The sequence below is a fragment of the Trichechus manatus genome, unplaced genomic scaffold (assembly GCF_000243295.1).
Source record: "Trichechus manatus latirostris isolate Lorelei unplaced genomic scaffold, TriManLat1.0 scaffold00049, whole genome shotgun sequence".
Taxonomy (NCBI): domain Eukaryota; kingdom Metazoa; phylum Chordata; class Mammalia; order Sirenia; family Trichechidae; genus Trichechus; species Trichechus manatus.
In genome coordinates, this window is record NW_004443985.1 from 1838706 (window position 1) to 1858012 (window position 19307).

Sequence of the window (19307 nt, forward strand, 5' to 3'; positions counted from 1 at the left end):
CCCAAGAAAGGTGATCCAACCGAGTGCAGAAATCATCAAACAATATCATTAATATCACATGTAAGTAAAATTTTGCTAAAGATCATTCAAAAGCAGCTGCAGCAGTGCATCGACAGGGAACGGCCTAACAACAACAACAAGACCATACTGGTCCCTCCCGGTGTCTTAGAGCTGAACTAGCTGCCAACAGGAGATTTCACATAAATTCAGCATTTTCTTTTTAAAGTTTAACCAACGGGATCAGCATTCCCACATGGCAGCAATTGGCTAACGTTGAGTAGGGCCTCTCTCTTTACACTGAAGATCACTCTGCTCACCACAGGTCTCATTACTGCTGATTTATTCCAGTAGGAGGCCAGGGCCCAGCATCACTTGTCTCCTACACTTAGCCCTTTTCATGTATCTGTGCCTGCTGCTTCGCCCCAAATCTGAGATCCCTGATCTCAGCAGGAATAGGACATGGACAAGAGAATACTAGAAGAAGAATGTACTTGAATGAGTATATATGGGGGGGGAGGGTAGGCAGAATAAAGCCTCCCTCCCAAGATGTCCATGTCCTAATCCTTGAGATCTGTGCTAATCAGCTGGCTTTAAGATAAGAAGATTGTCCTGGATTGTCTGGGTGGGCCCAGTGTAATCATGTTACTGTTAGTAACCATGGAGTCGATTCTGACTCATGGCGACCCCATGTGTGCAGTGTAGAACTGCCCCATAGGGCTTTCAAGGCTGTGTAATCCTAAGAGTCCTTTAAAGGTGGACGAGGGAGGCAGAAGAATGAGTGTCAGTGTGATCTGATGTGCGACGTGAGGAAGATTTGACCATCCAAGATGGAAGTTTTGAAGATGGAAGGGAGCCACAAGCCAAGGAATGAGGGCAGCCTCTAGAAGAGGAAAAAGCAAGAAAACAGGTTCTCACCTGGAGCCTCCAGAAGGAGCACAGCCCTGAGGATACCTTGATTTTAGCCCAGTGAGACCTGTTCCAGACTTCTGACCCCCACAACTGTAAGATGATAAGTTTCTGTTGTTTTAAGACACTAAGTTTGTGGTGGTTTACTCCAGCCGCAATAGGAAACTTTAGTGTGTAGGTGTATAAGGTTGCAGGGGAGTTAAGAGTGGACAAGAGAAACTTCCCAGAAAGGGAGGGGGACACTTCGCTGTCCTCACAGACATCTGGCTCCCAGGCTTGGAACCAGCTGTTCCAGCCTCTCCTGGCAGGGTCCCTTAGGTCTCCCCACAGCATCACCTGAGCACCTGCAAGGGCCTGGTGGTCTGCAAAGCCCTGAACACTTGCTCCCTCAAATGATCCCAAAGGTCCCCTGCCAGGTCCACATCCCCGGGCAATTGGTCCTCAATATACAAAGGAGGAAACTGAGGCCTGGATAAAGGGAGTGTAGCCCAGGAGCAGTGCTCTACCTGAGGGCAGGAAACGGCCAGATGCCACACCTGAGAACTCACAGTTCCTGTGAGGCTGACCTGGTCCTTCCACAGACCCCCTACAACTGAACAAGCCCAGGCAGGCTCCTGTCCACATATGTGCTGAGAATGCGGCCCCACAATTGCTGGGTGTCATCATAATTGCCACCCTCCACACCCTCCCGGTCCCTCCTCCCTGGAGACAGGACCACGAGCCAAAGCCAGGGCCCACCTGACCACTGTCCAGGCCCAGTCAGACCCTCGGAAGCAGAACACTTGGCTTCCACTGGTGGCCGGGAGGAGTGTCACAATGGAGCAGGGAGGTTCTCAGGGTGGGGTGGGAATGGTGAGGGGCAGCATTCCACTCCAGGGACCCGACTGGCCACAGCCCCTAAGGACAGAATGAGGTAAGGCTGGGACAGTCTCCACATGAGCCAGCCCTGTGAGTTCTAGTCCCTGTGCCTTTGCATGGGGAGCTCATCCCCACTTACGGAAATTCTCCCCATCCTTCCAGATAGAACTGTTGTTAGCTGTCTCTGATGGCATCACTGCAAGTGGCTTGTCCCTGCCCACATCCCCTGCTGTCTGTCCCTCTATAACACTTCCCTGCCAACCAGCACTGGTCAGAGCTACCCGCATCTGGCCCATCTCCCCCACAAGCCAGAGGCTTCTGCCAGCTTGGGGGTACAGAGCTCCAGTCTCTGTGTGTGAGGGGGAGAAAGGGGGTCAGCACAGGGCCAGGTACACAGCAGCCCCAGGAGGGCAACAGATGGCCTCTTGCCAGGGAGGAGAAAGCCTTGTCCTTTCCTGCTGAGCTGGCCCACGGGAGCCAGAGAGAGCAGATTTCACAATGGGGTCATTCAGCATCAGATACCATCCTCTGAGCAGCGCAAGCCCCACTGGGTCACGGGCCCCACTGGCTCACGGGTCCCGCCTCTGCTTCCGGATGCTGCAGCGACAGAGCTCTCTCCTCCTCACCCCATTCAGGATGCTGCCCTGATGGGCTTTGGAGGGAAAAAGGCACAACTGCAGGGGTAGCTAGGAGCAAGGCCTGCCTGATACAGTCAGCAGACGCCACACATGTTCAGGATTCTGGCAAACTTGGGGCCACCAAAACGTTGAAAATATTGTTTTGAAAAGAATTTGGTTCCGAAATGATGACATTTCAGTAAAAAGCCATCGAAGTATTCATCATGGGAAAAAGCAGGTTTTGAACCTCTTTATGCCTATTTTAAGGAGCCCTGGTGGCACAGTGGTTAAAGCACTCACTGCTAACCAAAAGGTCTGCAGTTTGAATTCACCAGCTGCTCCTTAGAACCCTATGGGGCAGTTCTACTCTGTCCAGTAGAGTTGCTGTGAGTCGGAATCAACTCAACCGCAACAAGTTTGGTTTTTGTTTTTGTTTTTTTTTTTGGTGACTGTCATGGATTGAATTATGTCCCCCCCAAAATGTATCAATCTGGCTGGGCCATGATTCCCAGTATTGTGTGGTTGTCCTCCATTTTATGCTTGTAATTTTATGTTAAAGAGGATTAGGGTGAGATTGTAACACCCTTACTAAGGTCACATCCCTGACCCAATGTAAAGGGAGTTTCCCTGGGGTGTGGCCTGCACCCTTTCTTGTAAGAGATAAAAGGAAAGGGAAGCAAGCAGAGAGTTGGGGACCTCATACCACCAAGAAAGCAGTGCCGGGAGCAGAGCGTATCTTTTGGACCTGGGGTCCCTGTGCAAAGAAGCTCCTCAACCAGGGACACACTGATGAGAAGGACCTTCCTCCAGAGCTGACAGAGAAAGAAAGCCTTCCCCTGGAGCTGACACCCTGAATTTGGACAAGAAAGATAGGTTTCTACAAGAGGGAAGGGCCACAAGTGGTCGAGAAGCAGCAGTGGGGAGGCAAGAGGCCCTGACTCAGCTCCCTGAGAGCCAGGAGATGGAGTGCCATTCCACGCAGGGCTGAGGATTCGAGGGCTTCTACTGGATTTGGAGCGGCATTTCCAGAGTGTCGAGATTAGGAGGTGGAGCTGGGTGGGGTTGGGGGTTAGGTCAGTGGAACTGGAGTCAGAGGGGACAGTGGTGAAATACAGGAATAGCTGGCTAGGGAGTCTGGGGGTATCTTAGGCTTGGGACATTCAACGAGTGAACACAAGATGCGCAGGAGAGTGGTTTTAATCTCAGAGGCCTCTTTGAGGAGGGCAGGCACTGGGCCTGGAGGATAGGGGGCTTCCCCTGGGTGGAGCCAAAGGAGACCAGGAAGCCAAGCTCCATCCCCAGAGCACAGGCCAGCTGTGCAATTAATTGTTCTCAGATGCAGCCACTTCCCAGTTCCACCACCATCATCCCACTTCATCATTGGGATGTTTTGAGGGTAAAATGAGATAACGTTTGCTATTACAGTAGACCTGTGAAAGCTGGAATCTGTGTAAGGCAGAAACCTGTCAGAGAAGGAAAATACAAATATTTTCCACTAAAATGAGCAATAGAAGAGTTGTAAGACTGCACTTTGTCAAAGGCAGAAAACTTGTGAGACCCGGAAGAACAAGACAGCCCAGTCGCATCCAGCTCTCACTGTGATTTTATTGCTGTGATGATGTCCTGCCTGGTTTCTCTGCTTCCACTTTTGTCCTCTACCAACACAATTTCCAAATATAAAGTGATTTTTAAAAATACAAATCTTATCAGCCAGTCCCCTGCTTAACAAAAAAAAAAAGGAAAAATCAGTATTTTTTGTTACCCTCCAAAAAAAGTTCCAAATTAAGGATACAGCTTTACAAGCCCCCTAGTGTCTGGTTCTTCAAACTCCCGGCAATCCCTCCAGCTGCGTGCAGCACCCACCCATTGCTAGCCTTCAGGCCCAGAAGCTCCGGGGCACCCCCAGCCTTCCTTCTCTGCATCTGGCTGCCTCTGGCTCATCCTTCAGTTCTCCCCTCAGACATCTGTCCTCAGTGGGCATTCCATGCTCCGCATGCTCAGTCAGCTACCTTGTTCCACACCCCACAGGGTCCTTGCCTCCTCATCTGTGACCCTTCTCCTGGAGTTCCGGGGAACCATTTAAGAGCTGCAGATGAGCTTTGGCTCTCTGAGTCCAGCATGCAGGGCAAGTCACATGGGGTCTCCCTGACTTGTCAGAGAGTGGGCAAATAGGTAAACAAGTGGTGCAGAGACCAGGGGTGGATGGGCCAGGGCCACGCCTGAAGACTTAGCTCTGCCTCGTGCCTGGCACCATACTGGGAGGGGGGGTGTTATGGATTGAATTGTGTCCCCCCAAAACGTGTCAAACTGGCTAGGCCATGATTCCCAGTACTGTGTGATTGTCCTCCATTTTGTGATCTGATTATCCTCCATTTTGTGATGTGTTATAAATCCTAGACTCTACGCCTATGGTTATGGTCCCATTTGGGAGTGAGCTGTTATGTTAACGAGGCAAGATTAGGTCATGATAATGAGGATTAGTGTGGGATGCAACACACTTACTCAGGTCACAGTCCTGATCTGAAGTAAGGGAAGTTTCCCTGGGGAAACTCTTACAAGAGAAAAAAGGAGAGAGAACCAAGCAGAGAGATAGGGACCTCATGCCACCAAAAAAGAAAAGCCAGGAGTGGAGCGCATCCTTTGGACTTGGGGTCCCTGTGCTGAGAACCTCCTAGACCCAGGGGAAAATTGGTGCCAAGATACATGGAGAACTCCAAGGAACACCAGGTCCACAGATGTTGAAAGGAAACAAGGACCTTCCCCCAGAGCCAACACAGAAAGCCTTCTCCTGGAGTTGGTGCCCTGAATTCAGACTTCTAGCCTCTTAAACTGTGGACAATAAACTTCTGTTTGTTAAAGCCATCCACTTGTGGTGTTTCTGTTATTGCAGCACTAGAAAACTAAGACAGGGGGTGTTAGGACCTTCGGGGGCAGACTGCTGGACGTCTTTGCCTTTCACAGCCGGTTAGGGCACCCAGTACTAGACTCCCCAACAACTGGTGCTATCGGGACCTATGAAATCATTTATCCTAAAATGCGGAGGCTGAGGCCCAGAGGAGGTACAGCTCCTGCCCCAAGGCCTACAATCTGAGTCCTGCATTAGCCTCCACAAAACTAACCATAAACACTGAGTAATGAGTCCACTGCTAGCATGGCCCCCAAATCCAACTGCGGTTCCTTCTAGTGCCTGGGTGCTACACTGTGCCAACAAAGACTTTCAAGAGTCCCCAGGGGAGAGTTTAGCTTGGGAGTCTGTGAAAGAGTATGCAGCTGGAAGCTAACTAAAAACATTTGCCCATCACTCTAAAACTGAGAACCATGGATAATACGCATTTGAAAGCAACGTGCTGGATGCATCCTATGCTGGATTTACAAAGACAGCAAAACAGGTCCAGAACCCACCACCCCTTCCAGGCTGCATAAGAGAAGGTGAGCACAAGGGAGGGAGTAGGGGTACCTGTGAGAAGGGGAGACTGGAATCTCACTTCCTGGTGGGAGGTTGGCTGGAGATGCCATTGAGGACAGGGCAAAGAGTGGGAGCAGTGGTTGGTAAGCTTTTTCCACTATTGGGTGGGGCAAAGACTTATGGTGTTCTTGTAGGCTTCTGGTAGCTTGATGGGACCTCACCCCACAGGCTGTCTTCTAAGGTAAGGGAATGCCAGCAGTAGGAGAGACTATATGGGGAGCAATGTTGGGGGCAGAAGCTGAAGAGGGGTCCCAAGAGTTCTGCCGTGAGTACACTGCTTATATTTAAAAAAACACAGAGGTCTTGAGAAGATCTCTGAAAACCCACAAGCATGCCCCCGTGGAAAAGCCAGCTTTTGGAAACCTGCCATAATGGACTGATGATCTGCAGTATAAACCTGGAAAGAGCTACCAACAGCAGCAGCTAAGTGAAGACCTCTGTCCTTTTCCCTTGTTTTGTGTGGGCCCTTGGGGAGCCAGAAGCAGCAGAGCTTGAGGGAGGGCAGTGAGCAAGGAATAGAACAAACCCCTTCTCCCTCCTTCCCCACTGCTGGTCCCTGAGCCACACAGAGGTTAGGCACGAGCCGAGCTGGGGCCAAGGGGGTGGAGGGTCTTTGAACAGAATGCAAGACTGAAGCTTTGGTTTGGAGTGGATGTGGAGTTTTCTCTCAGTAGTATCAAATGTCCTGTGGGGCCCCATCTTAGCCAGAGAGGCCTTGTCCAGGCACTAGAAGACATCACAATCTTCTCTTCATCCACAGCCTTTTCATCCACCTGCCTCAACAGAGTCCACAACTTCAAATGTATCCTCCTTCTGTTCCCACATACTTGGAAAGGCATTCTGTTCCCACATACTTGGGGTAGGAAGGCTCCAGACTGAAAGGATCAGGGGAGCCATACCCCTACAAGATTAGCAGAGAACAATTTAAGCCTAAGACACAACCCAGACCCTAACCCAGGGTATTGGAGATGGGATGCCTGACCGGGGTTCTGGAGATGAGAAAGGTGAAGGGGTAGGGGGTGTCCTGTCCCAGATGGTTCTGGATTTGGGCTTAGCAGTGGGGGTGGGGTTCATGGTGTCCTGCCTCCATAAGCAAGCCTGGCCTTGTCCCTGGGTCCTCACAGGTCCCGGCCATATCCAGGGGAATATTTAGGCAGGTCCCCTGCTGCTGATGTCTGGCTACAATCAGAAGTGCTGCTCACGGCAGTCACCCCCTTAGGCTGGAAGCTCTTCTGTGGCATCTGTTTCTTTTTCTGAGGGCGCTGGCTTCGGGGACCTAGAGGGAGTAGAAGGTTGTCACTGGCTGTCCAGGAACTGGTCCCATGGCAGTGTTCCTCACCATCCCCCTCCCCAAAGTAAGGGGGAATTTGACCCAAAGCCAGTCCAGATGACTATGGTTCCAGATGGATCCATACTTGGCCTCCAAGCAACAATGGACTAACAGTGAGGTGGAAGCCTGGGCCTCTGGGAGAGGGGTCACTGATATGAGGCCGTGGTCCTGTACTTCAGAGAAAGGAAGCATCTCACCGTCATGGGACCCCTGCTCCAGGTCCTCAACGGTGTCCTTCCGGGTCTGGCCACGTGTCTCTGGTAGCAGGACACACAGCAAGCCTGCACGATGGGGAGACTGCCATAGATGATCATAGGGAGGGCCGCATAGTATTCTTCCAGCAGGATCACGAGTAGTGTGATGATACCCCCAATCCTTGAGAAGATGGCCACCAGCCCCATGCCTGTCTGCCTGGGGAAGGCTAGCCTAGGCTAAGCACACCTGGCCTGAACTCCAGGCCACAGCTCCATGCTAGCACACTTCCTTGGGACAGGCCAGACCCTTTACTATGAGCCCCAAAGTCCGCAGGCCCTCCAGCCTAATCCAGGCTCCCCTCAGCCCTCTTGCTCTTTACTCCTGTACACTGAACTACTCGTAGTCCAACTGTCGCACTTGTATTGTGCCGTGTTTGTCCCACCTCCATCTGCCTGTCTCCCACACACCTGTCAAGTCTCAGGTCAAAGGCTACACCTCCTGACCACCCCCCTTCCCCCAACTGAGTGTTCCTTCTCCTGGGCCACTCATACCCCATAGTCCAGTCCTGACCTGGTAGGGCATGGCCTACTTTCTTACCTGTCCTCCACCAGCCTGGGAGCAACTTGAGAGCTTGGACTAGATCTCTAATTGCCATGGACCCCACCTAGCACTGCTGCCCCAGAACCAACCCCGTCAACTATTTGTGGAATGGTGGTGAGGGCAGAAGGAGGAAGGGTCAAAATCAGGGTCTCGGGAACAGAGGAGCAAAACCTGCACCAGCAGCCCTTACCGGATGATGGTGGGGAAGAGCTCAGCAGAGGACATGTAGGAGATGGTAAATCCAGCAGCGGTGGCAAACTTCCCCATTACGGCCAGCACAGTGACCACCACGGGCAGATCTGGGGAAGGACATGGGAGACAGACAGCCCCATCACCTGGGCCCTGCCCTGTCCACCCAAACTCCTCACCCCTTCTGTACCCAAACCCTGGGGAAGCTTTCACTCCTAGAAGGGAAGCAATGTCCATAGGTCTAGCCCCTGATGCAAGGTGGGTGGGAGTGGATGGGGATGGGGGACAGCCAGCCCTGGTACCTGCTGGGATGAAGATGATGATGATACACATGAGGCCACCCAGAACTAGAGTCCCCAGCTGGCTCCACTTGCGGCCCGACTTCTGCATCATGAAGACGCTGGAATAGCGAGCGGGCACCTCAACTGCTCCAAAGATTAGCTGTGTCAGGTAGATGTCCACGCAAAGTCCCCCACTTTGAGGCCCATGCCAAAATACACCAGACTGTCCACAAACCTACAAATTGTCCAAGAGTCCCTGTCACTGCTAGGTGACAAGTCACCATCACACCAAGAGGGAGAGTCTGCTTTGGCCGGGAGTCACAATGGGAGATAGCAGCACAGCCAGGGAGAGACAGTCGTTCCCAGACAGACCATCCCAGCCAGACAGCCTCCATCTCACCATTCCACTGACACAGACCAGGGAAAGACAGCCAGAGAACCACCATCCCACCAGACAGACCATCCCAGCCAGAAAGCCACCATCCCACAGACAGATCATCCCAGCCAGAGAACCACCATCCCACCAGACAGACCATCCCAGCCAGAGAGCCACCATCCCACAGACAGATCATCCCAGCCAGAGAACCACCATCCCACCAGACAGACCATCCCAGCCAGAGAACCACCATCCCACCAGACAGACCATCCCAGCCAGAGAACCACCATTCCACCATTCCACTGACATAGACCAGGGCAAGTCAGCCAGAGAGCCACCTCCCATCATTCCACTGATACAGACCAGGGCAGGGCAGCTCTTTGACTCTGTCCTCAAGGAAAGGCATGGGCCCTGGTGCACTCACCAAATGCAGAAGAGAATTAGGGTCACCTTCCTGAGCTGGGGGTGCCGGAACAAGTCCAGGGCATTCCCTGAGGGGTCTTTCTTCTCTGGATCCAGCTGGGAGGAAGATGCAGAGTGAGGGGCCAGGCAGAGAGGTCTGTGGATGTCAGATTTGGTGGCAGAGCTGGGCCTGGGCCTGCTGGAGATACCTGGTTCAGGAGCTCTGGTGACAGTTTCTGCTTGTTGACTCAAGCTGCCTTCTGGATCACTTGTTTGGCCTCCTCTACCCTCCCCCAGGTGAGAAGCCACCGTGCAGATTCTGGCAGAACCCTGTAGGCCAGGAACGGCTATGACCATTGGGTCCTGGAGTCCTGTGGAACCTCCCCTCTTCTCCAAGGAGCCTTCCTGGGCTGTTCAAGGGCACACTGAACCCCACACTCCAGCCTTTACAGGCTCCCCTTCCTGGCCGGTCTATGTCCCGCGTTTGGATCTGGGTGCTGTGCTCCAGCCCCCCATAGCACAGCTAAGCTAGGGGTGGCCTGTTCCTGGGAAGTGTCTCCTCACCAGAAGTAGAAGAAAAGTAGCAGGACAGGCGCCGAGCCAATAATCTGGAACAGCTGCCAGTTGCAGATGCCATAGGCAAGTCCTGCTAGTACCATCTGCCCGGCTGTCTTAGTCATCTAGTGCTGCTGTAATAGAAATACCACAAGATGTTGGTTTTAACAAAGAGAAGTTTATTTCCTTACAGTAAAGTAGGCTAAAAGTCCATATTCAGGGTGTCAGCTCCAGGGGAAGGCTTTCTCTCTTTCTTGGCCTTCTCATCAGTGTTCCCCTGGACTAGGAGCTTCTCGGTGCAGGGACCCCAGTCGAAAGGACGCGCTGTGCTCCTGGCACTGCTTCCTTGATGGTATGAGGTCCCCCAATTCTCTGCTTGCTTCCCTTTCCTTTTATCTCTTATAAGGTAAAAGTGGTGCAGGCCACACCCTAGGGAAACTCCCTTTACATTGGATCAGGGATGTGACCTGGGTAAGGGTGGTGTTACCATCCCACCCTAATCCTCTTTAATATAAAATTACAATCACAAAATGGAGGCCAACGACACAATTCTGGGAATCATGGCCCAACCAAATTGATACACTTATTTTTGGGGGGACATAATTCAAACCATGACACCAGCCGAAAAGGCACACCGGGCCGGGAACACAGCCTGGATCCTCCATGAGGGTCCTATCCACTCTGTAACTGTGGGAAGAGAGAGGCTGAGACTGGGCCAGAGCCTGCCTACCCACTCCCTGGAACTCCCCAGACGCCACCCGGTCAGGATCTGGGAACTCAGTGCTAGCACTAGAAGGTCCAGTATGACCACTTCAGGTGTGACAAGCTCCCCACAGGCAGTCTGGGACTCGTGGCCAGCCTGGGCTTTTGGAAGCCTGCCATAATGGATGTAGTTCAAGTCTTTAGGGCTCAGATATGTAGGGTGACATTACTGGAGGTGTACCCAGTGACAGCGGTGGCCACAGCAAAGTGCAGGGCTGTGTAGAGCTCAAAGGTGGGCATGAAGGCTGTGGACAGGCTGATGACGGCGAAGAGCAGCAGCTGCACCAGGACCTTGTGGCCAATCCTGTGTAGCAAAGAGGCAGGTCTGTGGGTACGCTCCCTCTTGGGAGCCTATCTGAGGGGAAGAAGCAAGGAAGACCCAATCCTGTCCTGAGGAGGGTCTGAGGAGGAGACATGGTCTGTCCCTGGGAGCCCCATTTGAGGGCAGGGGGAACATGGCCTTGCCCTGGAGTCCAGTGTGAGGGGCACAGGGAGAAATTTGGCCCTGGCCCAGAAGCCTAAGTGCATGCTAGGTGAGGGGACAGCTGGTCAGGGCTCTGACCAGTCACAGATGGGCCCAACGATGAGAGAGCCAACGAGCAGCCCAGCCATGGACACTGACTGCGAGGTCTCCTTCAGGTGCTTCCGGTCACAAACCAGGTCAAACTGAGGCAGATACAGGCAGGTGGGAGTCTAGGGCACCCTTGCCCTCTGCAATTGCCAAACTGTGCGCTGAGGTGCCCCAGGCATACCAGTGAACTCATGGGGCACAGCAGGATATTTTAAATTTTAAAGGGAAACACAGCAGTATTTGACATTAGTCCAATAGCACGCAGACTACCAGCACAGGACAGTTCACAGTTTCAACACTGGATCATGCTACCTCCCTTTCAATGACATCATATCTACGTGAAGCTGTGTTTTTGGCAGTTGCTGTGATAAAAAGCAAGTATTGTGTGAAAATCAATGTGGAACAGAATACGAGGGTGGTGGTGTCCGAGGCTTGGGCTGAACTCTGTCCCCCAAAAAGCTATGCTGAAGTCCTGATCTCTGGAACCTGTGAACGTAACCTTATTTGGAAAAGGGGTATTTGTAGATGTAATCAATTAAGACAAGGTCATGAGGATAGACTCTAATCCAATATACGTGGTGTCCTTAAAAGAAGAGACACAGAAACACAGACACACAGGGAGAACATCATGCATCAGCAGAGGCAGAGAGTGGCGTCATGGGTCTACAGGCCAAGCAATGCCAAGGATTGCTGGCAACCCCGGATGCTAAGAGAAGGAATGGAGCAGATTCTCCCTTAGAGCCTTCAGAGGGAACATTGCCCTGCCAACACCTTGACTGTGAAGGTCTAGCCTCCAGAACTGTGAGACAATGAGTGTTGTTTTAAGCCACCCAGTTTGTGGTCACTTGTTACAGTAGCACTGAGACACTAATCCAATAAGTGATTGTATTTATTAGGAATGAAATAAAAATATTTTTTCTTTTGATTTATGTGTGTATTTTTCAAATAGCTACTAAGTTGTTAGGACATGTGATGGTTAAGATTGTGTGTCAACTTGGCTGGGCCATGATTCTCAGTGTCTGTATGTGGTCACCCTCGTGATGGGATCTGCTGTGAGTAGCCAATCAGTTGAAAGGGAGTTTCCTTGGGCATGTGGCCTGCATCCGAATATAAGTGGATGTGCTGGCTTTCGCCTACTCTGGATCCTGCACTGCCTTCTGTTCGTCTGACCTCCGGTTCTTGGGACTTGAGCTAGCAGCTTATCTGCCAATGTTGGGATTCTTCAATCTTCATAGCCTGTGAGCAAGAGCCCTGCTCTCCAACCTGCTGATCTTGCGTTTGCCGGCCCCTGCGACTACGTGAATCAGGAGAAGCCTCTATTCCGATCCACGAACTTGGGACATTCCAGCCTCTACAATTGTGTGAACCATTTCCTTGATATAAATCTCTCTCTGTATATATTTATACACTTTACTGGTTTTGCTTCTCTAGAGACCCCAGCCTAAGACAAGACATAAGTACCTGTTAAGTTGTTTGGACCTAATTACTTAATAAAAAGAACCTGGAGATGCTGTGTATAAACTACTGACACGTTCAAGGATACAAAGGTTGGGGCAGACCACGAATTGCTGCTTCCTGACTATCTTGGCTATCTAGAGCTTCTGTAACAGAAATACCACAAGTGGATGGCTTTAACAAACAGAAATGTATTCTCTCACGGTCTAGGAGGCTAGAAGTCCGAATTCAGGGTGCCAGCTCCAGGGGAAACCTTTCTCTGTCAGCTCTGGGGGAAGGTCCTTGTCATCAATCTTCCCCTGGTCTAGGAGCTTCTCAGTGCAGGGGCCCCAGGTCTAAAGGACATGCTCCGCTCCTGGCTCTTCTTTCTTGGTGGTACGAGGTCTCTCTCCTCTATCCTCACATCTTTTATATCTCAAAAGAGATTGCCTTAAAACAACCTAGTTTCATAGATTGAGTAACTCCCTTTAATCTCGCCTCATTAACATCATAGAGGTTAGAATTTACAACACATAGGAAAATCACATCAGATCACAAAGTGGAGGACAACCACACAATACTGGGAATCATGGCCTAGCCAAGTTGACACACACTTTTGGGGGACACAATTCAATCCATAACACTGACCAACGGGGCCTCTTCCTCACAGCCAGGGTGCCCCTGTGACCCACTTGGGCCTCTCCAAGTTTTTCCTATGGCTGCAAAATTCCCCTGAGACTCCCACCATTCACAGGCAGTCAGGATCCTAATGAGTCCTCACATACCCCTTGAGGAAGGAGACTGGGACAGAGACAGAGAGAGAGAGAGAGAGAGAGAGACCAACTCCGCTGGGGATGGGCACAGAGAGAACTTGTCTGAGAGAAAGGCTGGGAAACCTCATGGAGAAATTGTGTGTGTTCGTGTAACTCTGCACACGTCTACTGCAGGTATGTGCAGGTGCACATACACCACGTGACTGACTCCCCCTCCCCACTGGGTAGTAGGCCCCTCAGGGAGTTCTAAGTTCCCGGGCAGACCACTCAGCTCAGCGTACACAAATGATGTCTGTGGGGGAGCATAACATGTGAGCTCTCCCTCGGAGCTCATGGTCAGAGCTTAACAACAACAGGGAGTAACGCCGTTTGCATGCTTACTCCGTGCTAGGCACTGCGCTAACTGCCTTACATGCATTATCTCATACCATTCTGACAACAGTCCTTGACTGACTATATCCCTGTTTTACAGATGATAAAACAGAGGTTGGAAAGGTTAAGCAACTAAACCCAGGTCACACAGCTGGATGGCAGTGGAGACACCCCCATTGCCCCAGACAGGGACTGAAAGTGAGTGAAGGCTGAGAGAATGCTTGCTGAATAAATGAATGGGTGAATGAACAAATGCCCTCAGACAGTCAACTAGCCAGCCACCATCTGTTGAGTAATCTTCAGAAGAAATTAATCAGTATGCTCATACTCTGTTCGCAGGGAAAACTGTTCATTTTAAGAACTTTCCTATGTGTCAGATGGTTAACTATGACTGCCCCTGGGTAATGCAGCAGGCCAGGACAGAGGACTTGATCTTGTTCCACCCAGTTCTGTCCTGTTTGGTTTGTCCAGCAACCACTGACTGCCTTTATAGCAAGATGTTAATTAAAATTGATACCAATAACTAAAGGTCTTCTTCTGCCAGGCTCTGGAGTCAGGACTGAGTGAGTTTGTGGGACCTTCGGCCTGTTAGCCAACCTGTGTCTTGGTTATATATTATCCCCATCATGTACAAAATGGGGTAATACATAATACATAGTATCACCTGATGGGATTAAGGGAATTAACACATGGAACATGCTTAGCATGGGAGAGCTGGTGACGCAGTGGTTAAAGCGCTCAGATGCTAGCTGAAAGGTGGGTGGCTTGAACCCAACAGACACTCCATGGGAGAAAGATGTGGCAGTCTGCGTCCGTAAGGATTACATCCTAAGAAACCCTATGGGGAAGTTCTACTCTGTCCTACAAGTTTGCTGTATGAGTCAGAATTAACTTTACAGCAATAGACAATGTACTTAGCGCAGCGTCCGTCACGCGGCTCGGCGCAGTGGTTGTTACACAGCTTAGCACAGTGGCCATTATACAGCTTAGCGCATTGGCTGTTATACAGGAAGTCCTTGGTAAAGGTTTGCTTGGATGAGGGCACGCTGGCCCTTGTGCTCATGACACTCACAGCTGGTGATGTAGACATCTCAAACATGAGAACGTATAGTACTCTGAGATCATGAGCACCCAGCCATGGGAGTCTTCAAAGGCTGGTACCCCTGGTCTGTGGCCACCATACACTACCTCCCTGCAGACTGCATATTCTCATTCTCATTAAATCCTCAGATCGACCTCATAAGGGCTTACTTATCATTCCCATGTGTGTACACCAGCAGAGACTGAGGCTTACAGGTGCCAAGACTTGTCCAACTCATGTTGTGGTGTCATGCTATGGACGGTACAGAAATGAAGAGCGTTCCAACTTGCGATGCAGGTCATCAACATCTCCATCCCTAGCACCCAGAGTAGATGGCTGTGTCTGGGGCTGCCACAGAGATCTTCAGGGCCCATGCTCTCAAAATCCTGTCCTCATTCCTTGCAGCAGGTGCAATCACACCTCTCTCCCCTGCTCCCACACCTTCAGTGGCTCCCCTTAGCCTCTAGGAGAAAGCCCCAAATCCCCAGCACTGTATCTAAGACCCTTTAAGAGTGGGCTCCCGCCTATTTCCCAGCCTCTTCTTATGTCATGTCAACGTTCCTCAAACATGCCAGGCTTTTTAATGCCCCCTATAGCCCTAGAAATGGCTGTTTTTTCTGCTTCCCCTTCCTCCCATTCCTACCCCTTCCTTGGTCCCAGCATAGATCAAACTGTTACTGCTCTCCACTGATGGGGTATGTCTCTCCCCATTCAGAGGCCAGAGCTCTGTGGACAGAGGCCAGGGGGGTCACTTTCTGTTTTACCAACATGGGCACCCAGGAAATGTCAGATTGTCAGGTGGGAGGTTAAGAAGGAAAAATGTACTGTGTTATCTAAAAGCAAACAGCCCCTGAGGAAACGTGCCCCTTTCTTCTCCAATAAGGATCATTCATTTGTATTTCAGTTTGAATATGAAGCTTCAGGTTGGAATCAGGCAACTTGAGATGTCAGCTCAGAGAGGGTCAGTCTGGCAAAGCCCCTTCTCCCAGACAGGAAGCAGAGGCAGAAAATCTCCCACCAAGTCACCTCCACTCTGGAACTGAGCTCGGGGTTATCATGGGGTGAGGGACACAAATTACCAACGGCGTACACTCACGGGAAGGTCACAGTCCTTGGGAGGGTGGGGATGGCAGGAGCATGTCAGCGAAGAGCAAGAGGTCCACGGCCCCACCCCAATGCCAGAAGCAAGGCTGATGAATTAAAAAAAAAAAAAAAAAACCCTGGTGTCATCAAGTCCATCCCAACTCATGGTGACCCTACAGGACAGAGTAGAACTGCCTCACAGGGTTAAAGAAAGAGGCCCAAATCCTTGAGCACATCCCATCAAACACCCAAACTCCTGCCTACCCTTCCACTCCAGGCCCAACAAGTTGCCTACTGTTCTGCTTCTGATGCCAGGTGGGCCTTTCTCTTGCCATTCTCTGTCTGCAAAGGCCTTCCCTTCTTCTCTGTCAACAGTTTTATGGTGTCTTGGTACCCACCTCACACGCCACCTCCTTCAGAAGTTGTCTGCCTACTCCCTCCCCAGGAGGAAGCAAACTCTGGGTGTCAGGGCCCACCCAGCCCTTTATCCCTCCTACAAGGGCCCCAGATCTTCCCCTGGCCTCCAAGAGTCCTTGGAGAAGATGAATGGGACACCTCCTTCCTGAATGATCTCTGCACAGTTAAGGCTCAGGAGGCTTTGACTGAGTAGAACTGCATCAGCAGCCCAGCACAGGGGATGAACAAGGACTAGAGTGGGTTCTGAGCAATCTGGAAGGTTTCCTAGGTTTTAAGGATGATGACATTTGGCCAGGTGGGCAGGAGAGTTTATGAGCATGTGTAAAGGTAGGCATACCCATAGCACTTGAGGGCCAGTGAAGGCTAGAACCTCCTACGGAGGTGATGCTGGGAATGATGGAAAGGCCAAGGAGGGCTAGGCTGAAGTAGGCTGGGCTGGATCCAGAAGCTAGGAGATTTCACAGGCCACCCAGCTTTCCTTGTGGAGCTGGATGCAGAGAGTGTCAGGAGGAGGCTGGCAGGATATACCCTCAGGCTGCCAGGGCTCAAGGGGCAGCTGGATGGTTTACACACACAAAGGGAATGCTTAATCTCGGGACTCCAGGCCCCCTCCCTACACTGGCTCAGCATTTACCACCACAAAGAAGGTGGGAGTTACACACATCTCCTGGATAATCCCTGCCCCTTGGGTCTCTGGATTATCTATGCTACCTCCCCCTCCTGCAGGGAACTGGACAGCAGGAGCCTACGCAGGAGTCCAGCTCCCCGTGCCGCTTAGGCCCCTCTGTGCCTCAGTCCCACCTTTTGGGAAGCAACAGAATGGAACGAGGTGCTTTCAGAGGGCCCCTTTTCCTCTAAGGTGTTTGGGAGTCAGAGCATCTGCCTGAGTCTCTCCCAAGAAAATGAATTTAGCAAGCGCATATACTCAGTTATCCGAAGGACAAGACCTGAAGTCACGTGTGTCCACCACGCAGACAGGCAGGCGGAGACCTGCAGAGCTGAGAAGCTAAAAGGCTGGAAACCCGGGGCCAGCAAGCAGGAAGGCAGACAGACAGCGGACAAGGGAAAAGGACAGCATAAATAGAGAGCCAGGAAAACACAGGAAGATAGGCAATCAGGCAGACACGGGGCCAGACAGAGAGACACAGGCAAATGGACAGACAGGTGGGAAGACTGGCTAGAAAGGCATAAAGACAGAAAAACAGAAGGGGACAGGAAGAAAGGCAGGCGAGCAGGCAGATGGGCAAAGGGACAAGCAGAGAGAAGGAAAGGCAAAGGGTAGCAAAGACTATGAGACCCACTAGAGACAGAACAAACGGTTAGAGAGGTCAGTGGGCTGATAAGCAAAGGGAAAATAAAAAAGCAGGGTTACTGGGAAAAGGAAAACATGGACACCTGTGGTCAGCCATACACAGGGCAGGTACATGGACAGAACAGTAGTGTCCAAAGGTAGAGAGCTCAGACAGACAGAGAGACAGGCAGAAGGACAGCCCTACCTCGTTCAGTAGGGACAGGGGCTTGTTGTCAGGATAGTGCCAGCCAGCGTCACAAGGCTGTGTCTCATTGAAGCAGTGGCTCAGGATGTCCTCAAGGCTGGTGCTGTCGGGGGGCGGCCAGAACATGAGGCAGGACTCGGGGTTGCCATCAGCATCCAGAGGCACGCTGAGGCTCAGCTGTTCAGTGGCACTTAGGTTGAGAGTGTGGTTCTTGACCCAGTCCACTGACCAATGGTGGGCCTCGTCTAGGACCACCAAAACCTGGGCAAACATGAAGAAGGCAGCTATCAAGTTGGGGACACTCAGCAGTATCAGCGGCTATATCTGGAAGCGACCAAAGCTGCCTATCTCAGCTAGGACCTGGGCAAATTGAGCCATGTCTACCGGCCACCACCTCCTCAACCTGGAGCCAGCAGGTAGCTCTGTAGCTTAGCTCTGGGGCACTTGTTCCTCCGGGCAGTGAAGACGGCTGCATTAATATTTAATCCAGCCCAGCCCCACCTGTCACCCCTCAGCTCTGGTAGAATACGATGTAAAAATAACCTGCTCTGGATTGTAGAACTGAAAGAGTATTTATTGACTGTGTGATAGTTATGAGAGGGCCGAGAGGACCTTCTGAAGTCCAGCACACAAAAGTGAGCTTTTTTATAGAACGTACAGCAACCCACCCTTCAACTGCAACTTCCTCCATAATTCAGCCAGACTCTTCCCAAAATCCAAATTCTGAAAGTAGATGCAACACTCAGAGGCACACAGAAGTCCCTTCTGAGGACTAGCCCACACCAGGCAGTGGGGAATAAATCAAGAGAGCAGCAAGGACCTAGCCTGCACACCAACTCTGCCAGCAGCCCAATCTGGCCTTTTTTTCTTTTTAATTTTACTGTGCTTTAGGTGAAAGCTTACAGTGCAAATTTAGTTTCTCATTCAAAAATGTATATACAAATTGTTTTGTGACATCGATTGCAATCCATGTGTCAGCAATCTCCCTGTTTCCACCCCGGGTTCCCTGTGTCCATTCGTCCAGTTTTCCTGTCCCTTCCTGCCTTCTCATCTTGGCTTTGGGCAGGTGTTGCCTATTTGGTCTCATATACTCGATTGATCTAAGGAGCACGTTCGTCACGTGTGTTACTGTTTGTTTTATAGGCTTGTCTAATCTTTGGCTGAAAGGTGGACTTCGGGAGTAGCTTCAGTTCTGAGTTCGCAGGGTGTCCGGGGGCCATAGTCTCAGCGGTTACTCCAGTTTCCCTCTGTCAGACAAGGAAGTCTGGTCTTTTTTTGTGAATCTGAATTTTGTTCTACATTCTTCTCCTACTCTGTCCAGGACCCTCTTGTGATCCGTCAGAACCGTCAGTGGTGGCAGCCGAGTATCATCTACTTTTTCTGGGCTCAGGCTGGTGGAAACTGTGGTTCATGTAGTCCATTAATCCTTTGGACTAGTATTTTTCTTGTGTCTTTGTTTTTTTTTTATCTTCCTTTGTTCCAAACATGATGCGACCAATAGGTGTATCTTAGATGGCCACTTGCAAGCTTTTAAGACCCCAGA

At 51.1% G+C, this 19307-nt stretch overlaps 1 protein-coding gene across 1 annotated transcript; it reads right to left on the reverse strand.

Moving 5' to 3' along the window:
• Positions 1–5218: 5218 nt before the first annotated feature.
• On the reverse strand, positions 5219–18731 carry SLC22A13 (solute carrier family 22 member 13). Its single transcript, XM_023732219.1, is given in 13 exon segments — positions 5219–7123; positions 7375–7464; positions 7467–7588; positions 8163–8271; positions 8464–8625; positions 8628–8677; positions 9243–9337; positions 9430–9550; positions 9785–9887; positions 10394–10462; positions 10693–10841; positions 11100–11203; positions 17765–18731. Coding segments are annotated over 13 exon segments (1710 nt in total). The 5' UTR covers positions 18143–18731; the 3' UTR covers positions 5219–6965.
• Between the last annotated feature and the right edge of the window lie 576 nt (positions 18732–19307).